Genomic DNA, 27,774 nt, shown 5'->3' on the forward strand with positions numbered 1-27,774 from the left:
TGAACCCAGGAGGTGGAGCTTGCAGTGAGCCAAGATTGCGCCACTGTACTCCAGCCTGGGCAACAGAGTGAGACTCCGTCTCAAAAAAAAAAAAACAACGAGAAGTTTGGCCAGGCATGGTCGCTCATGCCTGTGATCCTAGCACTTTGGAAGGCAGAAGGAGGAGGATCACTTGAGCTCAGGAGTTCAACGCCAGCCTGGACAACACAGTGAGACCCTGTCTCTATTTTTTAAATTAAATTAAATTTTTTAAAAAAGAATAAGGAGCAGATCCTGGTAAAAACTTGCACATATCTCCAAGGAAACATACTCCACACCTCATAAATATTTATGGGGCCCATGACAGGCTCTTAAGTAACTGCTTGCTGGAATGCATAGACAAAAAGAAAAATGGAATCCATGCTTCAAAAAATTGTGTGCATCAAGAAGTACAGTTGTAGGAATGAAGATCAATACAAAACTCCCAGGATAAGCTTTCTGCAGATGGCTCTATCCTCTTTAAGACCTTAGCTTTTGGATGTTAATAAATTTCTACCTTAAATCCTTTATAGAACATAGTATTTTATCAGTGAATAGATACTTTTATATTCAAAATTTTTCCCTTGGAAACTTTGAAACTGTACTCTGAAATGTTACAGTTCTGTTATCCTCTTTCCTGCTACTCAGCATTACAGAATATGGCCAGAGTGTCTCTAATTTAGAGATGGAGAATGTGGGGTTTATTTGCCCTATTCTGTGCCCAGTGAATGCTCAATTGTTCCTGTCAAGAGCTCAGTCTTAGACTTGAGGGTCCCAAGGATGTGGTGTCCATCTTCGCTTATCTGGATATTTCTAGGCTCTCTGGCTCATATACTCAATATTCCATCTAAGAATAAAATTAATTCCCTGCCTAATGCTACCCCTCAGTGAGAGACCACTCTAAGCTGGCTAAATCATCTTAATGGAGCGTCAGGAGGGAACACTTACCCATCCAGGTCTGCTGTCTCTATGTATGTCAGACTATATGGCTCACTGCTAGAGAGTAATAGTATATCTGCCTGTGGTCAGAAAAGTCAAAGAAAGTCAGGAAAGCAGGAAGGTGGGCTCTTAACATTATAATGTGACAAAAGCAGTCACCTTAGGAACAGATGTTCACCCTAAGCATTTTACAGACACTGATTTACTTTCTTTGTCTAGGATCTATCACTGCTATCATACACCCTCTCCCAAAGCTACTCACACTTTCCCTGTAACTACAGTGAGAAATAGGCAAGAACAAGCTTCTTACTGCAAGAGCTATTGATTTCTGATGCAAAATGAGGCAACGAAGGTCATCAAAAGGAGTGGTAGCAGAAGTGCTCCAAGAGTCCCTGGTTACCCACTCAATCCGAAAAAGAACAAGTCACAGCCAAAAGAGGTACTCACTGTGACAGGTTGATTATTTTCTAGTTTTATTATATCTCCCACTTGAACATTCATCCATTTGTCCTCCTTCATCCTATAAGAAAATAACCTTTGAATATCTGCGCTGAGAATTTCCTCAAAGCTCTGCTTTGACAATCAAGATGATTTCCCCCACCTCCAAAAAAGGCTGAAAGGAATAAAGACAAGGCTCAAACTGGTCTGTGATGCATCCTTGCTGCAATCAAGAGTGGGGCCCATTTCTCTTGACTTCAGGCTATAAGGGTCTAAAGCCCTACAAACGTATCTGTAGACATACATGCACATACATTTATTTTATTTTTATTTTTATTTTTATTTTTATTTTTATTTTTTTTGAGACGGAGTCTCGCTCTGTGGCCCAGGCTGGAGTGCAGTGGCCGGATCTCCGCTCACTGCAAGCTCTGCCTCCCGGGTTACATCATTCTCCTGCCTCAGCCTCCTGAGTAGCTGGGACTACAGGCGCCCGCCACCTCACCCGGCTAGTTTTGTGTATTTTTTAGTAGAGACGGGGTTTCACCGTGTTAGCCAGGATGGTCTCGATCTCCTGACCTCGTGATCCGCCCGTCTTGGCCTCCCAAAGTGCTGGGATTACAGGCTTGAGCCACCGCGCCCGGCTATTTTTATTTTTTTTAGCCAGGTGTGGTGGCTCATTCCTGTAATCCTAGCACTTTGGGAGGCTGAGTTGGGAGGACTGCTTGAGGCCAGCAGTTCGAGACCAGCCTGAGCAATACATCAAGGCCCTTCCTCAAAAATATTTTTTTAAAAAAAAGGTTTTTAAAGTAAAATAGTTCCAATGGTAAAGTGTGTAAAAGGAAAAAATTAAAGTCTTCTCTGTTACCAGTCTTTAGTTTTGCTCCCCAAGGATAGCCACGGTTAATAATATTTTTATATTTATTTCTAGAAAATATCAATCCATGTAATCACATATAACACACATGTAAATCACATTTAAAAGCCACATACCAGATACATAATTTTCTGCACTTTGCATTTTTCATTTAACAGTCCATCTTGGAGAGCATTTATAGAAGATGTAGCTCATTCTTTTTGATAACTTAAATGTGTTCTATCATAAGGTCACATCAATTTTATCTACTTTTGTTTTGTTTTGTTTTGAGACAGAGTCTCACTCTGTCTCCCAGACTGGAGTACAGTGGCATGATCTTGGCTCACTGCACCCTCCACCTCCTGGGTTCAAGCGATTCTTCTGCCTCAGCCTCCCGAATAACTGGGACTACAGGCTTAGGTCACTACGCCCGGCTAGTTTTTGTATTTTTAGTAGAGACGATGTTTCACCATATTGGCCAGGCTGGTCTCGAACTCCTGACCTCGTGATCCACCTGCCTCAGCCTCCCAAAGTGCTGGGATTACAGGTGTGAGCCACTGCGCCCGGTCTTTATCTACCTATGTTAAAATTAGATTATCTTTGATCCTCACATCCCTACTTTCCATAAAAGGCAGCCTGGCAGTATGAGCAGATTCCACAATAATAGTGGTTTGCTGCCCTCCTCTTTTTTTTTTTCAACCTCAATTTCCCCAAATAAACAAGGTCCATAAATCCTTCCTCCCTGAGAAAAGACTAAGAAGAATGTACATATTGCCACAAGCATTTTGGAAACATGAGCTATATCCTTGCAACAGTTATATAACTTGCCAAGCACCCAAAAAGCGGGAAAAAGAGTCTACAGGACACTGTCTGTTTTGTCTCTGAATGCAGGATTGTTATCTTCAGGGCATGACATACATCACCACTTTGCCAGCTACACATAGGCATGGGTATTCCTAGAACACCTTTCCTAAGAAGACAGCTGCTTTGAGGAGGGCCAACTTTTCCAAAAAAAGTCCTTTTATATAAATCCACTGTTTCTTTTAAATACTTTTCTGACAGTACTGTAGAGTAGTAGCTACAAGCCTTGGAGACAGACGTCTGGGTGTTTGTTTTATTTTGTCTTGACTTGACATTCACTGTTACTCTGGCATTCTATCTTCCATGGTTGTCACCAGTAAAACATAAAGAGGAACAAGTCACATTCTGGTTTCTCCTGGAGATATAAAAATTTATAATTTCTTACATAGGGAGCTGCCAAACTATTACCAGTTTGTTCCTGGACATTATAACAATCATGGGTCCCAGATCTGGGAGAGGTGAAGACATTCCTTACTGATTTAAAATACTCAATCTTGTAATCCAAAACAGTAAGCATGTTCTAAAGCTGTTCTTGCCCTGGGTTGGGGAAGGATTGCCAGTTTTAATAATCTAATCTAATAATTTGAATTTCAGTTTCTCCCACCAGAGGGACCAGAGATAAAGCCTTACGATTTTGAGAGTCAGTGAGTTAAAACTAAGAATTTCTCATAAAGTCAGGACCCTTGAAGGGCAACACCATTAGTGAAAGAGTGATCTAAAAAAAATTGGCTCGCTGGCAAGAAAGTTTGTCTATCTTAGTCTGGAGGGTTGCGGGGGTTAGCGAGTGGAGGACTCTTCCCTGAAAATCTGTAACCTCATATTCGATGGGGCTCAAATTTATACTTCTTTCAAATTAGGTATCAGCAGGTAATACCCTTGGCAGTCAACTGGCAGAAACAAACACAAACCCTTATAAAGGCATACAACCTCACCTCCAGCCACATAGAATTCCCTTAAAGAAAGTTCTACTAACGATGTGTTTGTAAACAAAATTATTGAGAAATGAAAAATGACAAAAATTACAACTTATAACACAGACAAACTTTTAAAATAGCAGCTCTGTTTAGACCCATGTGTTCTAGAAAAAGAAAGCTGTCTTCTGGAATGTAGACTATTTCAACAACCAACCTCACCTCTGCATATTAAACTAATCAGTTACTCGGTAGCTTACAAAGTCTAACCAGGGTCTTGTCTGTTAAATCCCACCTTAAAATCCCTCTATGACAAATTCTTCAATAATCTTATAAAACCCAAGTGCTCAAGCTGCTTGGGTGAGTTGATTTGACTAAATCCTTTTGGTCAGCAATTCTTAACATATTCAGTTTTGTCTTTTCTTTTCTTTTTATTTCTATTTCCCTTCTTTTCTTTTTAACTACAACTGACTTTTTTGGTGGTATCTTATGGGACATTTCAACAGGTCAAAACTCTTGAGGAAACAATCCATCATGAGTAAGAATCAGCAGACACAATACACAACAGGATTAGCTGCCCAAGCTCTTGAGATGATAGCTATTGTGTGTTCGGTAAGGCCACCATAATAAAGGCTGGACCTCAATCCTGAACTCCTTCAGGTTTGCACTTTCTTGCAATCATGCTTCTGCTCACACTGGTCCCTTTTCCTTTCACACAGTCTCTACTTGTCGAATTCTTCCCCTTCCCTTAAGGCCTAGTACAAACACCACACTTCTTCCAGAAAGTCTTCCTTGATTCCTTTAACCAGTTATAATTGCTTATTTTTTATTAATTTCTATAGTAATTTTTTGTACCTCTTAGGACAGTCTTCATATTTTGCCTTACATAGGAATATGCCTTCCTTCTTCCATTCCTGCAACACTTTAGATAGCTATGACCAAACACTACAGCAGTGGGGCCAACTTCAATACTCTGTTTGGATTGCTAACAGAAAAGATGACCTGACCAAAGGCTATAGTAGAATGGACAAAAACCATGTCAGAATCCATTAATGTTCTAAAGACAGATGTTTCCATGCTAACTACCACACTAATAATATCACTTGCATAGTAATATCATAAAATATTGATTACTTTAATATATATTATTTTATTTCTATTTTCACAAGCATCCTCTAAGGTAGAGAATATTATTTCTATTTTATAGAAAAGAAAAATGAGGCCCACACAGTTATCTGAGGTGACATGACAAATTCAGGGCATGCTAGATCTAGAAACAAATTATTTCTATGTCTGAGGTTCTTTTCAGTGTCCTGAACTAAGCCCAACCCTTTCTCAGGACTGATTCTACCTAAACTAGCTTCCCTAGAAGAACTTACTTGCCATTTACCAGTAGCAGAACAGGCAGGTTGTTGACTCGATCATCACTTTGATGCCTTTTCTAAAATCACACAAGAAAATGTTCAGGAAATAGATCTATAACAAACTGCATATAGAAGATTAACATTTTAAAATATTACACAATGTAGTTCTCTTCTTTGTAATTCTCCTTTTCTCCTATCCTAAGCCCTTCTTTCCTTAAAACCAGGCCAAGAGGTTGATTATCTCTGGGAAGCTGGGAAGAGAAGGCAGGAAAAGAATCCAGGGAGAAGAAAGAGGCAAAATCTTGGTTTTAAATATCAAAAGCAAAAAACCTGGGAGAATGAGAATAACACGTCAAAAGCTGCAGAGGACACAATTCAAATGATGTGCAGGGCTACAGAATCCCATGTGCCTGGGTAGGTGTGGGGAAAGCTGAGTATTCTCAAGCAGACTCCTACCTTACCTCCAACTATGGTTGACATACAAAGGCTTCTATAGTGGCTGAGGAAAGAGGCCAATATTTAAAGACCAAATAGAAGGGAAACAAATAAAGGCTATGTCCTGATGCCAGGATTCACATAAATCTCTTCCTTCCAGTTGAGATTACTCCCTGAGTAAAGGGTAGGACTGGGAGTGGGGCAGAGAGAATCCTGAATTTGTCAGAATTCAAAATTGTCCAAATATTTATCATAAAGAGACTGAATTCTAAACCAGAAGTAATTGGGTTACAGTGAATTGGCAAATTAATTTTTGGTTCTCATTGGAGAGAGTTAAGATGGGGTATGCATGTGGTTATAAGCTAAACTGAGTTCAGTTATAGAGAAATAAAGTTATATTTTTATACATCAAAGTTGTGACTGAAAGGTAAACCACAACATGCTAATCCTGGGTTTATAGAGATAAAGTGCTGAGGAAACAAGGTGCTCTCAAACTAGGCTAAAAATCTATTCTGGCAAAATCAGAAAGACCCTCTTAGGGAAACTGCAAGCAGGTCTAGAGGACTGGCTTTCCAAATCCCACTAGTAGGCATGGTACTGGGTCCTTACTCTCACCCCTCTATGCTGGGCCTGCTGTAAGAGACAAAGAGGAAGCCATGTGGCACTCACTGTCAGCCAGTTTCTCTTTCAAGGCCAGGACAGAGGGTTCCTAGCTGTGCACACTTAACAGAATTGGAAGTTGGAAAGGAAAATAGAGTTGGAGAGGAGACAGGAAATGTGGAGACATAAGAAGAAGGAGAAAGAATAGGAGAGATGAAGCAGGGGCAGATGGATGAAGGGACAGGGAATATAGAGTGGGAGGAGGAGCAGAGGAAAAAGGATGAGAACGAAGCTAGAAAAAACTAAGAGAGGAGTAAAGAAAGAGTGGGTTATTAAAGATGGAAGGAGGCTTGGGAGAGGGGCTAAAAGTGGTGGTAGTAGGAAGACAGAGAAAGACCTTGTTTTGCCCTTTTCTGGCCATACATAGACCACCAATCTTGGGCCTAAGGTACTGCATATTACTCTGGGATGGATAAGGAAAGGAGAAACGAAAATGTCTCTTTCCACTCAGGGTTTCTTGTTAGCACTAGGTAGTTCTGGGAAGCCCTTCATGCCCACAGTCTGACTAGGTGCAGTGAGGAACTAGAGGCCGATGAAGCCACTTCACCAGGTCATCGATGGCATCTTTCACTGCTGTAATGGACAGCACCACCATCAGGGGTGTCATAGTTGTATACCATGTCAAGGAGGAGATCTGAGGAATCAACTAAGAGAGGGAAAGGGAGAGAATCTTGGGTCAGAAAACTCAAAGGATAATATATTCCCCCCCGCCACCACATCCCTCACCCTCAACATCATTTTCACCTCCATTTGTTCATACAAAATCCAACTGTCCTAGTTGCTTTCCACTGTTGTATCTTTCATATAACCCCCCAAATATAAGCAAACATTTCCCAAGGGAGGAGAAAAGAATAAAAGGCTCTAAGTTGCTACCTATTTATACTGAACCCCACAACCTTTGTGTTGATGGCAAAGAGTCATTTCTCCTTTGACAGTGAAAAGTAATGGGTGTGGAGAGTGGGTAAGAGTAGATACAGAAAAACTACATGCTCTCCCACACCCTTCAGTACAAGGAGGAGTGAGATGATCTGTCCCTCTCTCCCAATTTGGGCCTACCCTGCCCTGCTTCCTGTTCTTATGCTGGCACTCATATTCTAAACCATCCTAAACCTTCTTTAGCACTCCCATATGTTGATTTTATGTCAGGGAGGCTGGGACAAGAAGGAGGAATAGAGTTGGAGTTGTGGTTGCAGTGAAGAATGTGTAGCCCCCTATGGTTAAGCTGAACTGTGGCAAATGCAGCCATGATGAGGAGCTCCCCTTCCTTGGAATGTAGTGACCTTGTCCCTTTCCTAGTATAAAGGCTTGCTATACACTAGCTAATCCTGACCACAGCTATTCTAAGGGACTGGTCTGAGACTCCAGTCATCCATGTTCCTGTTGTCTAAAGACAGAAGACATTTCCCAGTTTAGGTAGGAGAAAAACTGATTATACAGCCTGACCCCAGAGAGGTTCGTAAAATACTCTGTGAAAAAGGCCCCCAAAAGCAATACCTGTAAAAATAGCAAAATGAGGAAATATGCATTTGCAAGTCTCTGGAACTGTTCAAATAGGTTCAGGGGCAGGAAATTAAAGACACTATATTTTGAGGTCTTGATGGTATTGTTCTGTGAGTAAACAAACAAACAAACAAGAAATATACAATTAGACAAAAGACAGCTCAAAACTGGGTTAATAAGCAGCTGCCCCTACCTCCCAGTCTACCCCTCCCCTACAAAAAAGACCAAAACCACTGAGTGAAATGAGAAAAAGCCACCAAAGCACCCCAACTCCAACCACCAGCACGGAGAGGGAGAGAGGGAAGGAATCTCTAATTTCCCCCTTTTCCTTGAGGCCTAGAGAGGCCTAGAGGGTATAAAGAAGGCAAGGCTGCTCTATATGATACTTGGGGGAATGTATCTCTGCCCTGATAGAGTTCTTGTTTATTGATGTTATTGATAGTAATAATGATAATCAAATCATCAACAACAAAAACATTTATTGAATACTTACTACGTGAAAGGCACTTTTCTAGCATTTTATATGTAGCAACTCATTTACTCCTCACAACAACTCTATGAGGGGGGTACTTTTGAGGATGAGGAAATTGAGGTACTGCATCCAGAGCTCTCTAACAAAGCTTTCCTTAGCCGGGCAAACTCAGTCTGGTGTGCCTTTCTGTGCTTTTTGCAATGTTGAAGGATGTCAGATGCTAAAAGCAAAAAACTGTCTTTCAACCCTAGCACACTGAAGGTTTCAATAGGGGTCACTATCAGCATTGGAGAATCATTTGGCCCTTAATTGTCCTAAGAGGATTTAAAGAGTTTTGGCTTATATCTAAGCTATTATTTTGCTGAGTGAAAATGGGAACTTGTCAACTTCCTCAATTCTGATATCAAGATGTTCACAGGACCATCTTACTTTCTACCTTGGAGTCTTAAATCATTTGTCCTAAGATGTCAGAGCTCAAATCTAAGAGCTCTAAAAGCGGGAGAATAAGACCAAATAATTCTCTAAGTTCAGGGCTTATCTCCTACCTCTTCCATTTAAAAAGACAGAATAAAAGAATAAAAATAACTAATGGATACTAGGCTTAATACCTGACTGATAAAATAATCTGAACAAAAAATCCCCATGACACAGGCTTACCTATGTAGCAAACCTGCATATCCTGCACATGTGCCCCTGAACTTACAGTTTTTTTTTTTTAAAAAAAGAAGAACCTACCTGCTGGCCTGGAGTACAGATACCGCTCAAGCATGAAGAATTCTTGCTAGGCCCTGCCTTAGGAGGGCATCAAAGTCTTTCTCCCAGAGAATTAAAACCATTCAGTGCTAAGACTAAAACCTGAATCTTGTGTCCCCACCCAGAAAGTTAGATAGGCTATCCAGTCAAGCATTGCCCAAGGTCTATTTCCTCAGGGACGAGAAGCTGGTCAAATTACTTAGCACTTAGGAGTTTAAAGATCCAAGCCAAAACCAAGATTTCCTTGGTGTTCTCTCCATGATTTTCCAAATAATAATCAATCAGACACTATAGCATTTCTCAAGGCTTGCTCTGTTCACAGTCCTATGCTGGACTATACTAGTGGAGGCTGAAAAATAATTAGACAGGGTCTCGTCTAGAGAAGCTCGTGGTCTGTCTCGAACAAAGTTCTAGTGAAATGATCTCTAAAGGCCCTTCTTGTCATGCGAGTATATAATTCTAACATGGAAATAGCTTTCTTTGATCATAAGATACTTTGAATTTCTCAGTGTCTATGTCCAGATGGCTGTGATACTTGGACCCAAAGATCTTCTGAGAGGTGGCCTTACTGATGTAGCTAGCCTTCACTGTTGATTTTCCATTTGATTATATAGCCATTTAATACATTTCAGGTTTCTACTCATAGGTAGCATTCTGCCTCAAGATAGAAGCACAGGTATTTATTTACTAACTTGACAACTAGAGTGTTTCATTTTGCTCTTAAATGTAAAACCAGAAGCAATATCCTAATAACATCTCCTTAACTATGAAGTTCCTCAGAGTTTAGTCCTTTGGGCAGAGGTGATAAAATTCAAACATGATAGAGGTGGTTAATTTTGGTTTGGTTATTTTTTTCTTTGAGCAGTGATATGGGACTGAAGGTTAACTGGGAAAATAGAAGAGAATAAAAGGCCAAGGATATAATGAGAATCAGTAGTTAGGAGTTGGGAAGATGACAAGGAGTCACAGTGGAAGAAGGCAGAGAAATAGGAAAATGAGCAATGCTCAGGGCCAGGAAAATGAAATGGTGTTAAATATATCAGAATCAGTCAAATCTGTTCATTCACTCATTAAATATTCAATATATATTTATTGAATGTTGGCTGTGTGCATAACATTGTGATAGAAACTGTATCACAGATATACTCTGTATGCAGAGATAAATGAGATACCCTTTTTCCAAGGGCTAATTATTGGAGAAACATAACTAATATTTTCAGAACCATACTTAACTCCTATGACCACCATGCAAGGTGAACATTATTATGCCCATTTTACAGATGAAAGAACTGAAGATCAGAGAAGTTAACAAACTTGCCTAAGACATTAAGGTTAGTAAAGGCTAAGCTATATTCAAGCTCAGATCTGTCTGATGCCCAAACCTAGATTTACTGTCCCCACTGCTTGCTTGTTACGTAGGTCTCGAAGATACAGAAGAGAAAAACCTGCTCTCATGGTCATATCTTGGATACTATTATTATCCAGAACCATTTGATACAGTTTGGCTCTGTGTCCCCCACCCAAATCTCATGTTTAATTGTAATTCCCAGTGTTGCAGAGGGACCTGGTGGGGGGTGATTGAATCATGGAGGCGGATTTCCCCCATGCTATTCTTGTGTTCTCACAAGATCTGATGATTTAAAAGTGTAGGATCCCCTTCACTCTCTCTCTGTCTTTCCTGCCACCACATGAAGAAGGTGCTTGCTTCCCCTTTGTCTTCTGCCATTATTGAAAGTTTCCTGAGGCCTCCCAGTCATGCTTCCAGTTATGCCTGAGGAACTGTGAGTCAATGAAACCTCTTTTCTTCATACATTACCCAGTCTCAGGTAGTTATTTATAGCAGTGTGAGATTGGACTAATATACCACTCTTACTCAGAAATCATAAACTAATATCCCACAGAGACCACATATATTTTTATATAATTATAGCTATGTATATTTATACATAGCTACACATGCATGTATGTTAAATCTGCAGAGCAAATACTATATATTATAGCTGAAGAAGGAAAAAAAGAAAAAAACTATTACAAAATTATGATGATGAAAACATCTCCAGGATACATTGTTAAGATTCAGAATAGTGTAAAAATAGGAAAATAAGACTATATATTTGTATTTGCTTTATTTGCACAAAGAGACACTAATCTGATTAATACACACAAGAAAACTAACAGTGGTTCCCTTAGGGGAGCAGATATGGACAAAGATGGGGTATTGGAGCATGCCTTTTCAATATATATCTTTTCATGAATTACTTAGTCATAGATACATAAATAAGTGAAAAATGAACAATCCAATAGAAAGTGAGCAAAGATCATTAATAGGTATTTTCCAGAAAAAGAAATACAAAAGGCTAATTAACATGAATGTCATTTTCATTTAAGAGCTGGCAAAGATGAAAAAGACTGATAACAGCGAGTTTGATAGGAATGTGGAGAAACGGGCAGTCTCTACTTTAAGTAGAAACATAAATGGATATAATTCTTTTTGGGGGCAATCTGGCCTCTGATAATTTTAAATTTTTAGTGTGTTTTTCTTTTGGCACAGCCAATTTACTTTTAGGAAACTTTCACAAGATACAGTCACACAAATGTGCCAAAATATATGTATAATGGTGTTCATTCAGCACCATTTAGCATAGCAAAACACTGGAGACATTTAAATGTTCATCAATAGAAGATGGACTAAATAAATCAAGGTTTATCAATACAATGAAAAACAATGTCGCTATTAAATAAATGAGGGATATCTATATGTGTTGTCATAGATAAGTGTCTAAGTAAAAAAATAAAATTCTAGAACAATGCTTTCATTTGTGCAAGAAAAAGCTACAGTATTTATTTTCTGGGAGTTACATATAAACCTGAAATCTGAGACATTCTCTCCCTAGCTTATGTCACTGGATTAATTTTGGCTTCTGAGCCTTCATTGCACCACTCATTGTTTAGGAGCTTGAAAGAAAGTGTAATAGAATCTGTGTTATAGGATCTACATCTACAAAGAATTTCATGCTCCCCCAACAAAGAAGAATATTATAGAATACTGACCCCCTTCTAAAACAGCCAGAGGGAAGACACTCACCGGATATACAAAAATACTGTTGAATTCTTTGTTGTTGTCTTGCAGATATCTTTCATGTTCTGAAAAAAGATGGGATAAACGATGAGATGGATGCCCCTGTGTATATCGGACTGGGATGTTGGCTGCTAGTGAAGACTTCACTAGATCCCCACACTTTCTTGCTGAAGATACCTATTTAAGCATGGGATTTTGTCTCTTTAATCAAAATAATCAAGAAATATAATAAAAATAAAAATACTCAAGTATTCGAGCTTTCTGGAGGCAACAGGACAAGTAACTCCTGAGGAGTTCTCCACCATCAATGCTTCTAGTACTTCCTAGATTATGTCTCCAAAGACAACAAGATGGTCTGCACCAATTTTACTGCCAAACACAGAAACCCAGCCTTCCCTCATAAGTCAATTTTAGCACTTTGTCTTAATATATCTGAGGCTGTTTTCCAAGTCAGCTTGTCCTAAACTTGCTTAACTAAATTTAAATTAATAAATCATGACTGAGCATCTATTGCACAGAGGCCAGTGTACTGGATGCCGTGGAGGGATAAAATGATGAGTAAGACAGTCTCTGACTTCAAGGACTTTAGTATAGTAGAAGCCTGATAACTACTTGACAAAATCATCACATCAAAACATAGAGGTGTTTGTTACAAACTATTACAAATAGTGAGCCTGTTACCATGCTATGAACAAATATATATATACACACACACACATACATACATATATATATGTGTGTGTATATATATAATCAATAGATCTTTCTCCCCTGAATGAAATATTCCTATAGTCTCTTTGGTTCTTCCTTGGTTCAGCAAGCATTTGCTGAGTTCTTGGCAGGTTCAGGCCCTGTGCTAGGTCCTAGGGTTATGAGATGAGGAAAACGTCATCCCTGACCATCTTGGTACTCCTATTCCTAGTAGGAAAGACAAATACAAAATAAAATTTCAATCTAATGTAAGGGCAGAGATACAGATTGGAGGTGCACAGAAGAGGGGATGGAAGTCAGGGAAAGTAGGACATAGAGGTATTCCTGGAGGAGAAGATGCTTTAGTTATTTGGATGATATGGATTAAGTGCTTCCCAGTTCTCTTAAGCCTATGTATTATACCAAGCAATCTAGAATTTAGCCTGAAGGCTGACAGTGCTCCTAAGCTTTCTACCCTTAATGCTTCTAGTAATTCCTAGGTAATGTCTCCATAGAATTTGCCCCCTCAGAGAGTGGGCCGTAGCAACTCCTCTGCCTCTGAGTTGTATTGAATATCTACTTTAAAGCTCTTCTGGCCCCCTAAGGTCCTCCTTGGCCCATGGCTCACAAGATTAAAAAGAAACTTCCTTCCTTGGCCCTCAAAAATTCTGTCCTAGGCTACCAACTCCTACTCTGATCTTGAGCTACTTGATTCACTCCTCCAAGAGGAGTCTCTGGCTCCAGGTCCTAGAAACCCAACCCTGCATTGTTCAAGTTTTTTTTTTTTTTTTTAGCTATGATTCATATAATATAAAATTCACCCCCCGAAAGTGTACAATTGAGTGGCTTTTAGTATATTCATGGTTATGCAACCATCATCGTTAATTCCAGAACATATTCATCATTCTCCAAAGACACCTCATACATATACTCTCAGTCTCACCTCTCCTCTCAGTCCCTGGTAGATACTACTAATCTACTCTCTGTCTCTGTGGATTTGTGTATTCTGGACATTTTACATAAATAGAAGCATAAAATATGTGGTCTTTTGAAACTGGCTTCTTTCACTTAGAATAATGTTTCCAAGGTTCGTTCATGTTGTAGTATGTATCAGTACTTCATTCCTTTTTACATCTGAACAATATGTCAATGTTTGGATGTACCACATTTTACTTATCTATTCATCCATATTTGGGCATTTGGTTTGTTTCCACCCTTTGGCTACTGTGAAGAATACGGCTATGAACATCCATGTATAAGTTTTTGTGTAAACATGTTTTCATTCCTCTTGAGTATATACCTAGGAGTAGAATCAATAGGTCAAATGGTAACTTTATGTTTAATTTTTTGAGGAACTGCTTAACAGTTTTCTACAGTATCTGTACTATTTTACATTCCCTCCTCACAATGTATGAGTGTCCCAATTTCTCCACATTCTCTCCAGCACTTGTTATTGCTCATGCTTTTTACTGTAGTAATTTTAAAGGCTGTGAAATAGTATCTCACTGTGGTTTTGATTAGCATTTCCCTAATGACTAATGATGATGTTGAGTATCTTTTCATGTGCTTATTAGCTATTTGCATATTTTTCCTTTGAAGAAATGTCTATTCAGATTATTTGACCATTTTTTAAAAATTTCAACTTTTGTTTTACATACAGGGAGTACATGTGCAGTTTTGTGGCATAGGTATATTGCATCAGCAACCCCTCCCCCGCTAGTAGTCCACAGTGTCTACTGTTCCAGTTAATGTCTTTGACCATTTTTAAATTGTGTTGTCTCTTTATCACTGAACTGTAAGCGTTCTTTATATATTCTGGATAGAAGGCCCTTATCAAATATATGATTTGCAAATATTTTGTACCATTCTGAGTTGTCTTTTCATTTTCTTGAAAGTTTGCTTTGAAGCAACAAAATTTTTTATTTTGATGAAGTCCTATTTGTTTTTTCTTTGGTCATTTGTGTTTTTGGTGTCATAGTTAAGAAACCATTCCTAATCCAAGGTCATTAGAATTTACTCCTATTTCTTTTTCTAAAAGTTTTATAGCCCAGATGCAGTGACTCACACCTGTAATCCCAGCACTTTGGGAGGTTGAGGCAGGAGAGTTACTTGACCCCAGGAGTTCAAGACGAATCTGGGCAACATAGTGAGATCCCATTTCTACAAAAACTAAAATTAGGCATGATGGTGCAGCCTGTGATCCCAGCAATTCAGGAGGCTGAGGTGGGATGATCACTTGAGGCCAGGATTGAGGCTGGCCAATGAGCCATGATTGCACCACCACACTCCAGTCTGGGCAGCAGAGCAAGACTCCAAAAATAAATAAATAAACAAAATTAAAAAGAGTTGTATAGTTTTAGCTCTTACATTTAAGTCTTTGATCTGTTTTGCATTAATTCTTGTATATGGTGTGAAGTAGGGGTCCATTTTTATTTTTATATTTTTGTATGTGTATATCCAGTTCTACCAGCACCATTTGTTGAAAAGACTATTCATTTCCCAGTGAACAGTTTTAACGCCCTTTTGAAAATCAATTGACCATATCCATTTTCTGTATCTACTGAGATAATATGGTTTTTATCCTTCACTGTGTTGATGTGGTATATCACATTGATTAATTTGCATATGTTAAGTGATCTTTGTGTCCTAGAGATAAGACCCACTTGGTCATGATATATGATTCTTTTACTGTGATAATGGATTTATTTGCTAGTATTTTGTTGAGGATTTTTGCATCTATCAGAAGTATTGGCCAATACTTTTCTTTTCTTGTAGTGTCTTTGTCTGGCTTTGGTATCAGAGTAATGCTAGCATGATAAAATGAGTTTGAAAGTGTTCTCTCTTTTTCAATTTTAGGAAGAGTTTAAGAAAGACTAATGTTAAATCTTTTTTAAATGTTTGATAGAATTAACCTGTGAAGCCATCTGGTTAATTGCCTGCCTTGACCTCCCAAAGTGCTGGGATTACAGGCGTGGGCCACTGCACCTGGCCTGCTGGGAGGTTTTTGATTACTAATTCGATCTCCTTACTTATTAGTCTGTTTAGAGTTTTCCTTTGTTAATCAGGCTTGGCAGGTTGCATGTCTCTAGGAATTTATCCACTTCTTCTAGGTTATTCAATTTGTTGGCATATAACTTTATAATAGTCTCTTGTGATCCTTTTTATTTTTGTGGCATCAGTTGTAATCTTTTCTCTTTCATTTTGAATTTTAGAGTCTTCTCTTTTAAAAATAAAAGTTTACTTAAGGGTTTGTCAATTGTGTTTATCTTTTCAATAAACCAATTCTTAGTTTCAGTAATTTTTCTTATTGTTTTTCTGTTCTCTATTTTATTTATTTTTACTCTCACCCCTTCCTTCTGCTAACTTTGGGCTTAATTTGTTCTTTTCCTAGTTCCTTAAGGTATAAAGGTAGGCTGTTTAATTGAAATCTTTCTTTTTTCCCTTAATGTAGACATTTATTGCAATAAACTTCTCTCTTAGAACAACTTTTGCTGTATCCCATAAGTTTTGTTATGTTTCCATTTATATAAAGGTATTTTTACTTCACCTTTTTGATTTCTTTTTTCATCCATTAGTTATTCTAGTTTCATACCATGTGGTTAGGAAAGATACTTAATATACTTCCAATCTTTTTACATTTGTTAAGAAATGTTTTGTGGTCCAACATATGATTTATACTGGGAAAAGAACAACATATTCTGCTGTTTGGGGATGGAATGTTCTGTATATATCTGCTAGGTCCCTTTGGTCACAGTGTTATTCAAGTCTACTGTTTCCTTGATTCTGTTTCTGAATGATTCTACTGTTGAAAGGGGATTAATGAGGTTCTCTACTATTACTGTACTGCTGTCTATTTCTCCCTTCAGTTCTGTTTATCTTTGCCTTATATATTTAAAGTAATTACAGATAGGTAAGTATTTACTATTGCCATTTTGTTAATTGTTTTCTGAGTGTTTTGTAGTTCCTTTGTTCCTCTCTTGCTGTCTTCCTTTGGCCTCATACATTTAAGTGCTTTGTTGTTGGATGCATTTATACTCACCAGTGTTATATCCTATTTATGAATTGGCCCTTTTATCATAAAATAATGACCTTTTTGTCTTTTATGACAGATTTGTCTGACATAAGTATAGCCATCCTTGCCCTCTTTCAGTTACCATTTGCACAGAATATCTTTTTACATCCCTTCACTTTCAGCCTATGTATGTCCTTAAAGCTAAAGTGATTCTCTTGTGGGTAGTATATTGTTAGAACTTGTTTTTTTGTTTGTTTGTTTTGTTTTTTCATTCAACAATTCTAGTCAGTCTTTTGATGGAAGAATTCAATCTATTTACATTTAAAGTAATTATAGATAGGTATTTACTATTGCCATTTTGTTGTTTTCTGAGTGTTTTGTAGTTCCTTTGTTCTTCTCTTGCTGTCTACCTTTGTGATCTGATGACTTTTGTAGTGGCGTGCTTTGATTCCTATCTTTCTCTTTTCTATATCTACTAGAGACTTTCTTTGTGGTTACCATTTGTACAAATTGTTACCAAGATGAAATTGGGATATTCAGCTAGTCTTACCCAAGGATTTGAGAGTAAATAGATTTAGATTATACACAGTAATTTGGACAGAGTTGACATTTTTGCAATATTAGTCCCCTATCTGGTAATGTGCTATATTCCTGTGAGAGAGACAGAGAGATAGCTGTTGGCGTCCCAGGAGGACTCCTTTGTGCATGATGATCATGTCTATATAGTCAGCTTACCAGCAATACATAAGCAAATGGCTATGAGTCTTCTCTGGACTATGCTTACAACCCAGCTATGCAGCTCGTAGTTTGTTCTACTGGACTAGTACATTTCTTCCTTGTTATATTTTATTCTTGTGATTATTAGGATGAATGGTTACTGGATGATTACTAGCTGAATAAACATGGGAGAAGTTTTATACTTATGTGAGATGGGATTGATATATTTTGTGGAGCTTTATTTTGACTGGTGAGTGGCTTATTTACAACTGCATGATACAAGGGCTTCTGCTAATCATTGAAGCTTAGCTTCTCCAAAGCAGTGTAATATGCATAGCTCATATAATTTAGTCCCATCTAGGATTTAGAGCTGGTGTATGGCCTATGCCCTTTGTGCAGAGACTTTCTCAGGGGGGCACAGATAGCTACCTGATTAAGGCAGGGCACTAGAGAAGTATTGGTGTTTCTATTTGTGTTGAGATTCTCCAGTCCCTGGACAGGCTATGTTCATACTCAATATATTAATGGATTAGTTAACAAAATCAGTTTCTCCCACGCCATTTATCCCTTCAGACCAGTAAAACCTCTCTATTTGTTTAGAAATATTATTTTATAACTCTTGATAGAGCTATAATATTTTCTTACTGGATTTTACATTTCTTATTAAATTTAATCCTAAATATCCCTGATTATTTTTTAACCTAATGAGGGTCTAACAGCCTCTGCCAGTAATTTATCTGGGTGCAACAGGCCATTCTCTCACTAGTTCTGAGGGATACCTGGGGTTCAGGCTCTACACAACAACTGAATACCTAACACATATCTCCCTCTTTGAGTTGAAGAGTAAAGTAAAGCAATAGATTCCAAGATTCAGAGCCTGAGTTGCTAAAGACAGACCGAGACTCCAAAGTAGGGGCAGGATTAACCTTCATCTTGTTCTGGCTCTTTGATGACAGACCCACCGTGAAGAAAGAAGAAGGAGAAAGGAAAGTACGATTTTCATCAGAAGAAGAGGAATTGGGGGCTAGAAAGTCAGATTTCCTAAGAGGTCTATGATGAAGGAAAAGAAAGAATGATGAGAAAAGTGGTTAAAATATCACTTTGCACAACCATCTAAGAGAATAAACTAAATGTATGAGAGAGAAAAAAGGCAGACTGTAAGGAAAGAAAGTAACCAGCCTTGTTTGAGATCATAAAGGCAGGAAGAAAGTTTTCACACTGGATAATAAAGATTAATTCAAGATTCCCTGGGGCATGTAAATACTGTGAGAGAAGACCGGGTGACTAAGTGTTTTCCCCATTACTTGTTAATTCAAAGGTTTTTCCTGTTTGGCTGAAACAAGAATGACAAAATGTGAATTATGAGTGAGAGGTTAGAATGACAGAAGGTCGGAAATTAACTGAGACAAGGAGAGTCTAGGAAATGGTTTAGTTGAAGAAGTCCTAGCTATGGAACTCCAGGGGACAAACACCTACTTCTAGCCACTAGTGACTGTGGAAAATTCATTCTCCATTAGGAACTGAGGGTTGAGTCTACAGCCTATTCAGTCAAAGACTGGTTTCAAAGGACCTGTCCTAAAAGGTGGCCTGGGCATGGTTAAATAATTGAACTAAAAGGGCCAGACATCTTGGTGAAGTGAGGCAACCTGGTGTTATAAAACGTGCCGTAGACTTAAAGTTTAAAAATATAGCAAGCTCCCATAGTGGTTAAGAACACAGACAATTGAGTCAGGCTGTCAGGGTTCAAATCTTAGTCTTCTACTTCAGAGCTTGAGTTAGTGAAGACAGATTGAGACTCCAAAGTCAGGACAGGATTAACCTTCACCTTATTTTGGTTCTTTGATGACAGACCTGCCATGAAGAAAGAAGGAAAAAGGAAAGTAGGATTTTCACCAGGAGGAGAAGAGGAATTGGGGGCTAGAAAGCCAGATTTGTTAGCCTTGAGAAAGTAACTTAACCTGAGACTCATTTTATTCTTCTGTAAGATGGAAATGACAATAATATCTACTCATAAGGTTATTGGGAGGATTAATGAGTTAAGGCATACAAAATATTTGAGAACAATTCCTAATAATTGAAAATGCTCAGGACATTTTAGCTATTCTAGACTGGACTCTGCAACTAAATTGTTAAGTGACCTAGGGCAAGTCACTTTTCATTTCTTGGCTTTAGTTTCTTCATGTGTAAAATGGGGTAGTAAAACCTACTGTATATGCTAATAGGGCTAAATGAGATGATAAATGTAAAGCGCCTATCTGATTACTGACAAATCGAAAGTACACATTTTTAACTTGAGAAAGGCGAATGAAAAATAAATAAAAAATAAGAACCACACAAAAGTACACATTAGGCTGCGTGCAATGGCTCATGCTTGTAATCCCAACACTTTGGGAGGCCAAGGAGGGAGGCTCACTTGAGGCCAGGAGTTCAAGACCAGCCTGGTCAAGGTAGCGAGACCCTGTCTCTACAAAAAAAAAAAAAAAATTTAATGTAGCTGGGCATGGTGCCACACACCTGTAGTCCTAGCTACATGGGAGGCTAAGGTGGAATAATTGCTTGAGCCCAGGAGTTGGAGGCTGCAGGGAGCTTGCTCATGCCACTGCACTTCAGCCTGAGTGACAGAGGGAGACCCTGCCTCTAACAACAACCGAAAAAAAAAAAAAGTACACATTAAACGTTATATTCAGTTATTTATCTTATGTTAAGGAGATTCCATATGCATCACTGATATAGTTGTCTGTGCCCAAAATAGATTTTGAACTTTCAGCTACCTTCTGTGGATGCACTAGGCCAATCCAGGTAGTGGAAAAGGAAGTGTACAAAAGCCATACTCTAGTGAGGAGAATTCTCAGTCTACCTGTTAAAAAGGTAGTAGAAGTCTCAAAATAGAAGAAGCCTCTGTTTAAGGATACAATGCTTAGAGTTTTGACTCAAATGCCAGGGTGAAAGACTTGGCTCTTATGCAATATATATAATACAACCTCAGGTTTTAGGGGCTAAAGCTACAGAAGATTGGCAATTATCCTAGACAAGGAAATGGCAGAAACTAAAATGGAAAATGAGCTCTGTAAGATGAAACAAAAGAAAGTAGCACACTGAAATATAAGTAACCAGGAAAAGAAGGAGGAGGGCAGAAAAGGAATGAAGACCAGTTAGTCAGGTGGAAATCAGGCTTAGGAGATTCTGAACAAATATTTCCTTGTTCACAATGGGGAATTGATCACAAATGGGATTTTCCAGCTAATGCAAGAACAATGAGATGATCTTCTGGAGTGCAAGTCTCTAACTACTGGATTAGTCAAGGCTTACTCTCCATATACTACTGTACTCACAGTTCCATTAAACCCAGGTGCTGGCAGGGCAAATTTAACAATGACCCCTTACTGTAGTTCTAGATTAGCAGGCCTAGGTGATTTCAGCCAAGTCATTTAATGGGTGTCATAGAAATTTCCTTTTCCTGTCTCTAAAAATAAGTGAAGATAGCTGCAAAGGGAAGGATAAAGGGCTAATTTCAGGTCAGATTAGTTGGAGACAGTTATGATTTGGCTGTGACCCCAGCCAAAATCTCATCTTAAATTGTAATTCCATAATCCCCACGTGTCAAGGGTGGGACCACGCCGAGGTAATCGGATCATAGGTGTCGTTTCCCCCATGCTGTTCTCATGATAGTGAATGAGTCTCATGAGACCTGATGGTTTTAAAAGTCTCTGGCATTTCCCCTGTTTGCACTCATTCTCTCTCCTGCTGCCCTGCAAGAGGTGCCTTCTGCCATGATTGTAAGTTTCCTGAGGCCTCCCCAGTCATGTGGAAACTGTGAGTCAGTTAAACCTCTTTTCTTTATAACTTACACAGTCTTGGATATTTCCTTATAGCAGCTTGAGAATGAACTAATACAGAGTCAGTTTGCATTAAGAATACTGGAATTTCTCAGACAGATACCAAATGATCACAATTTATCCTATGGTAGTCAAATAACAATCTAAAACATTACAGCTATCAGAAGATTTTAGCTAACCATATGGCTTAAAGTCTTGAATACACATGAAAATTTATTTTTCATCTCTCCAGACTTCATTTCTGAGATAACTGGAGCATAACCACCAGATATTTCCATGTAAGGAATGGTAAAATGACTGGGCATGGTGGCTTACACCTGTAATCCCAGCATTTTGGGAGGCTGAAGGCAGAGGATTGCTTGAGCCCAGGAGTTCAAGACCAGCCTGGGCAACATAGCAAGACACCATCTCTTAAAAAAAAAAATGTATGGTAAGAAGAATAGCTAAGTGATGTAGCAGAGAATCATCACAGAAAAGGCCAGTATCCATGGCCCTGCAGAAAGGGCAGTAACTAATTTGCTTTCTCACCACCATTTCATTGCATGTTTCTGGTTCAGTCTACCCACAGCTATATCCCATGGTTTATATTTAACTTACTTATCATACTTACTTACAATACCAGCATTCTCCCACTAAACAAAGATCTCCTTATAGGTACAGGTCATGAGATCAGCTTTTTTAGATGCCACATATGAGTCAGATCATGCAGTATTTGTCTTTCTGTGTCTGGTTTATTCACTTAACATAATGTTCTCTAGATTCATCCATGTTGTTGCAAAATGACTGGATTTATCTCTTTTTTATGGCTGGATAGCATGGTGATTACCAGGGCCTGAGAGGCTGATGAGGGAGGAGTTTGGGAAATGTTGATCAAAGGTTACAAATTTCAGTTAGATAGGAAGAATAAGTTCCAAAGATCTATTGTACAACATGGTGACTATAATAAATAACAATACATTGTATTCTTGAAAAATTCAGAGTAGATTTTAAGTGCTCTCACCATAAAAATGACAACTATGTGAGGTAATGTATATGTTAATTAGCTTGATTTAACCATTCTGGAAGGGGTTTTGTGTGTGTGTGTGCATTTCAAAACATGTTGTACAGAATAAATATACATAATTTCATGTTAATTAAAAAAACCATTAAAATATTTCAGTAGCTTTTGAGGTACAAGTGATTTTGGCTACATGGATGCATTATACAGTGGTGAATTCTGAGATTTTGGTGCACCCATCACCCAAGCAATGTACACCGTACTCAATATGTAGTTTTTTATCCCTAACTCCATTTGCACCCTCCCCCTTCTGAGTCTCCAAAGTCCATTTCACCACTTTGTATGCCTTTGTGTACTCATAGCTTAGCTCTCACTTATAAGTGAGAACATACAGTAGCTAGTCTTCCATTCCTGAGTTACTTCACTTAGAATAATGTCCTCCAGCTCCACCCACATTACTGCAAAAGACATTATTTCATTCCTTTTTATGGCTGAGTAGTATTCCATGGTGTATATATACAATATTTTCTTTATCCACTCATTGGTTGGTGCGCACTTAGGTTGGTTCTGTATCTTTGCAACTGTGACCTGTGCTTCAATAAACACATGTGCATGTGTCTTTTTCACATAATTACTTCTTTTCTTTTGAGTAGATATCCAGCAGTAGGACTGCTGAATCAAACGGAAGATCTATTTTTAGTTCTTTAAGGAATTTCCATACTGTTTTCCATAGAGATTGTACTAATTTACATTCCCATCAGCAGTGTATTAGAAAAATACTTACAACCACATCCTTCTCTTTTCACCATATCCATACCAATATCGATTGTTTTTTGGCTATTCTTGTAGGAGCAGGGTGGTATATCATTGCAGTTTTAATTTGCATTTCCCTGATGATTAGTAATGTTGAGCATTTTTTTCATGTTTGTTGGACATTTGTATATCTTCTTTTGAGAAATGTCTATTCATGTCATTGGCTCACTTTTTGATGGGATTATTAGTTTTTTTCTTGCTGATTTGTTTTGAGTTTCTTGTAGATTCTGGATATTAGTCCTTTGATGGATGCAGGGTTTACAAATATTTCCCCCCATTCTGTAGGTTATCTGTTTACTCTGATGATTATTTCTTTTGCTGTGGAGAAGCTTTTTAGTTTAATTAGGTCTCATTTATTTGTTTTTGTTGCATTAGCTTCTGGGGTTTTAGTCATGAATTCTTTGCCAAGGCCAATGTTCAAGAGAGTTTTTCCAAGGTTATCTTCTATAATTTTTATGGTTTCAGGTGTTGGATTTAAGTCTTGATCCATTTTGAGTTGACCTTTATATATGGTGAGAGATTGGGATCTAGCTTCACTCTTCTACATGTGGCTAACCAGTTTTCCCAGCACCATTTATCAAATAGGGTGTCCTTTCCACAGTTCATGTTTTTGTATGCTTTCTCAAAGATCCGTTGGTTGTAAGTACTTGGCTTTATTTCTGTGTTCTCTATTCCGTTCCATTGGTCTATGTTTCTACTTTTATACCAGTACTATGCTGTTTTGGTAACTATAGCCTTGTAGGATAATTTGAAGTCTTCTAATGTGATGCCTCCAGGTTTGTTCTTTTTACTTATGGATTGCTTTGGCTATTCAGGGTCTTTTGTGGTTCCATATGTAGAATTGTTTTTCCTAATTTTGTGAAAAATTATGCTGGCATTTTGATAGGACTTGCATTGAATCTGTAGATTGCTTTGGGCACTGTGGTCATTTTCACAGTATTGATTCTTCTAATCCATGAGCATGGGATGTGTTTCCATTTGTCTGTATCATCTATAATTTCTTTCAGCATTGTTTTATAGTTCTCCTTGTAGAGATCTTTCACCTCCTTAGTTAAATATATTCCTAGGTATTTTATATTTTTTGCAGCTGTTTTAAAAGAGATTGAGTGTTCCTGATGCGAGTCTTAGCTTGGTGTTTATTGGTGTATAGTAGTGCTACTGATTTGTGTATACTGATTTTGTAACTTGAGACTTTTCACAATTCATTTATTAAATCTAGGAGTCTTCTGGAGGAGTCTTTAGGGTCTTTTAGGTATATGACCATATCTCCAGTGAACAGAGACAGTTTGATTTCCTCTTTCCAACTGAGATGCCCGTTATTTCTTTCTCTTGCCTGATTGCTCTGGCTAGGAGGTCCTAATGGACTATGTTGAACAGAAATGGTGAAAGTGGGCATCCTTGTCTTGTTCGAGTTCTCAGGGGGAATACTTTCAACTTTTCCCGTTCAGCATGATGTTAACTGTGGGTTTGTTATATATAGGTTTTACTATTTTGAGGCAAGTCCCCTTCTATACCTAGTTTATTGACAGTCTTTATCACAAAGCAATGCTGGATTTTATCAAACGCTTTTTCTGCATCTATTGAGACTATCATACTTTTTTTTTTTTTTTTTTTTTTGAGATGGAGTCTTGCTCAGTTGCCTAGGCTGGAGTGCAGTGGCACGATCGTGGCTCACCACAACCTCCGTCTCCCAGGTTCAAGCGATTCTCCTGCCTCAGCCTTCTGAGTAGCTGGAACTACAGGTGCATGCCACCATGTCTGGCTAATTTTTGTATTTTTAGTAGAGACGGGATTTCACAATGTTGGTCAGGCTGGCCTTGAACCCCTGACCTTGTGATCCACCAGCCTCAGCCTCCCAAAGTGCTATATTACAGGAGTGAGCCACTGTGCCCGGCCAATCATATGTTTTTAATTCTGTTTACATGATGTGTCACAATTATTGACTTCCATATGTTAAACCATCCCTGAATCCCTGGGATGAAACCTATTTGATTATGGTAGGTTTGATCAACCCACTTGATCTTTCTGATGTGCTGTTCGATTTGGTTAGCTAGTATTTTGTTGAGGATTTCTGCATCTATGTTTATCAGGCATATTGGTCTGTAGTTTTCTTTTTTTTAAATGTCCTTTCCTGGTTTTGGTATCAGGGTGATACTGGCTTCATAGAATGTTTTAGGGAGGATTACCTCTTTCTCAATCTTTCGAAATATTTCAGTAGAATTGGTACCAATTCTTCTCTTAATGTCTGGTAGAATTCACATTAGAATCCATCTGGCTCTGGGCTTTTTTATTACTAGCAATTTTTTTAAATTACCCATTCAATCTCACTGCTTGTTATTGGTCTGTTCAGGGGACCTATTTCCTCCTGACTTAATCTAGGAGAGCTGTATGTTTCCAGGAATTTATCCATTTCCTCTAGATTTTCTAGTTTGCGCGCATAGAGGTGTTGTTGGTAGTCTCAGATGATCTTTTATATTTCTGTGGCGTCAACTGTAATATCTCCAGTTTTATTTCTAATAGAATTTATTTGAATTTTCTGTCTTTTCTTGGTTGATCTAGCTAATAGTCTATCAATTTTGTTTATCTTTTCAGAGAACCAGCTTTTTGTTTCATTTATCTTTTGCATTTTTTTGTTTCAATTTCATTGAGTTCTGCTCTGATCTTAATTTCTTTTCTTATGCTAGCTTTGGGTTTAGTTTGTTCTTGTTTCTCCAGTTCCTTGAGGTGTGATACTAGATTGTCAACTTGTGATCTTTCCGACTTTTTGATGCAGGCATTTAGCACTATAAACTTTCCCATTAGCACTTTTTTTGCCGTATCTCAGAGGTTTTAATAATCTGTGTCACTATTGTCATTCATTTAAAAGAATTTTTAAATTTCCATCTTGATTTCATTGTTAACCCAAAAATAATTCAGGAGCAGATTGTTTAATTTCCATGTATTTGTATAGTTTTGAGCATTTCTTTTGCAGTTAATTTCTACTTTTATTCCACTGTGGTCTGAGAAAATACTTGATATAATTTTGATGTTTATAAATTTATTAAGACTTGTTTTGTGGCCTATTATATGGTCTATCTTGGAGAATGTTAAATATATTGATGAGAAGAATGCATATTGTGCATATCTTGGGTAGAACGTTTTATAAATATATGTTAGGTCCATTTGTTCCAGAGTGCCATTTAAAGTCCATTTTGTTGTTGTTGTTGTTGACTTTGTCTTGATGATCTCTCTAGTACTGTCAGGGGAATACTGAAGTTCCCCACTATTATCATGTTGCTATCCATCTGATTTAGTAAGTCTAGTGGTAACTGTTTTATGAATCTGGGAGCTCCAGTGTTAGGTGCATATAAATTTAGGATTGTAATACCTTCTTGTAATTGAGCCTTATATCATTGTATAATGACTTTGTCTTTTTTTCACTGTTGTTGCTTTAAGGTCTATTTTATTTTAGATAAGAATAGCCACTCCTGCTTGCTTTTGGTTTCCATTTGCATGGAGTATCTTTTTCTACCCCTTTACCTTGAGTTTATATAAATCCTTACATGTTAGGTGAATCTCTTGCAGACAATAGATATTTGGTTTGTGATTTTTTAAATCCATTCTGCCAATCTGTATCATTTAAGTGAAGCATTTAAGCAATTTATAGTTAACATTAATATTGAGATGTGAGGTACTATTCCATTTATCATGTTGTTACCTACTTTGTATTTTTCATTGTGTTATTGTTTCATAGGCCTTGTGAGTTTTATGCTTTCAAGAGGTTCTATTTTGCTGCCTATCAAGCTTTTGTTTCAAGATTTAGAACTTCTTTTAGAATTTCTTGTAGGATTGGTATGGTAGTGACAAATTCCCTCAGCATTTGTCTGAAAATGACTTTATTTCTCCTTCATTTATGAAACTTAATTTTGCTAGATACAAAATTCTTGGCTGACAGTTATTCTGTTTAAGGAGGCTAAAGATAGGACCCCAATCCCTTCTGGCTTATAAGGTTTCTTCTGAGAAGTCTTTTGTTAGTCTGATGGGTTTTCCTTTACAGGTTAACTGATGGTTTTGTCTCACTGCTCTTAGAATTCTTTCCTTCACATTGACTTTAGATAGCCTGATTACTATATGCTTGGTGATGTCTTTTTGCAAGAAATCTCCCAGTATTTTTTAATGCTTCCTGTATTTGGATATCTAAATCTCTAGCAAGGTCAGAGAAGCTTGCCTCATTTATTCCTTCAAATAAGTTTTCCAAACTTTTTACTTTTTCTTCTCCTTCAGAAACATCAATTATTCTTAGGTTTGGCCATTTTACATAATCCCATATTTTTGGAGACTTTGTTCATTAATTTTTTTTAAATTTTTTTTATTATACTTTAAGTTCTAGGGTACATGTGCATAACGTGCAGGTTTGTTACATATGTATACTTGTGCCATGTTGGTG

The 27,774-nt window shown here is 37.9% G+C and overlaps 1 protein-coding gene across 1 annotated transcript in view; it reads right to left on the reverse strand.

Annotated features, from left to right (window-relative positions):
- Positions 1 to 962: 962 nt before the first annotated feature.
- LOC105517833 (phospholipid-transporting ATPase FetA-like) overlaps positions 963 to 27,774 on the reverse strand; it is a 51,990-nt gene continuing 25,178 nt past the window's right edge. Inside the window, exons 3-8 of the mRNA XM_011950566.1 lie at positions 12,290 to 12,348; positions 7,974 to 8,087; positions 7,027 to 7,125; positions 5,400 to 5,461; positions 1,405 to 1,477; positions 963 to 1,037 (exon numbers count right to left, since the gene is read on the reverse strand). Coding sequence (XP_011805956.1) covers positions 963 to 1,037; positions 1,405 to 1,477; positions 5,400 to 5,461; positions 7,027 to 7,125; positions 7,974 to 8,087; positions 12,290 to 12,348 — 482 coding nt within the window. The remainder of the gene's footprint in view (positions 1,038 to 1,404; positions 1,478 to 5,399; positions 5,462 to 7,026; positions 7,126 to 7,973; positions 8,088 to 12,289; positions 12,349 to 27,774) is intronic.

Source organism: Colobus angolensis, unplaced genomic scaffold (assembly GCF_000951035.1).
Source record: "Colobus angolensis palliatus isolate OR3802 unplaced genomic scaffold, Cang.pa_1.0 Scaffold308, whole genome shotgun sequence".
NCBI lineage: Eukaryota > Metazoa > Chordata > Mammalia > Primates > Cercopithecidae > Colobus > Colobus angolensis.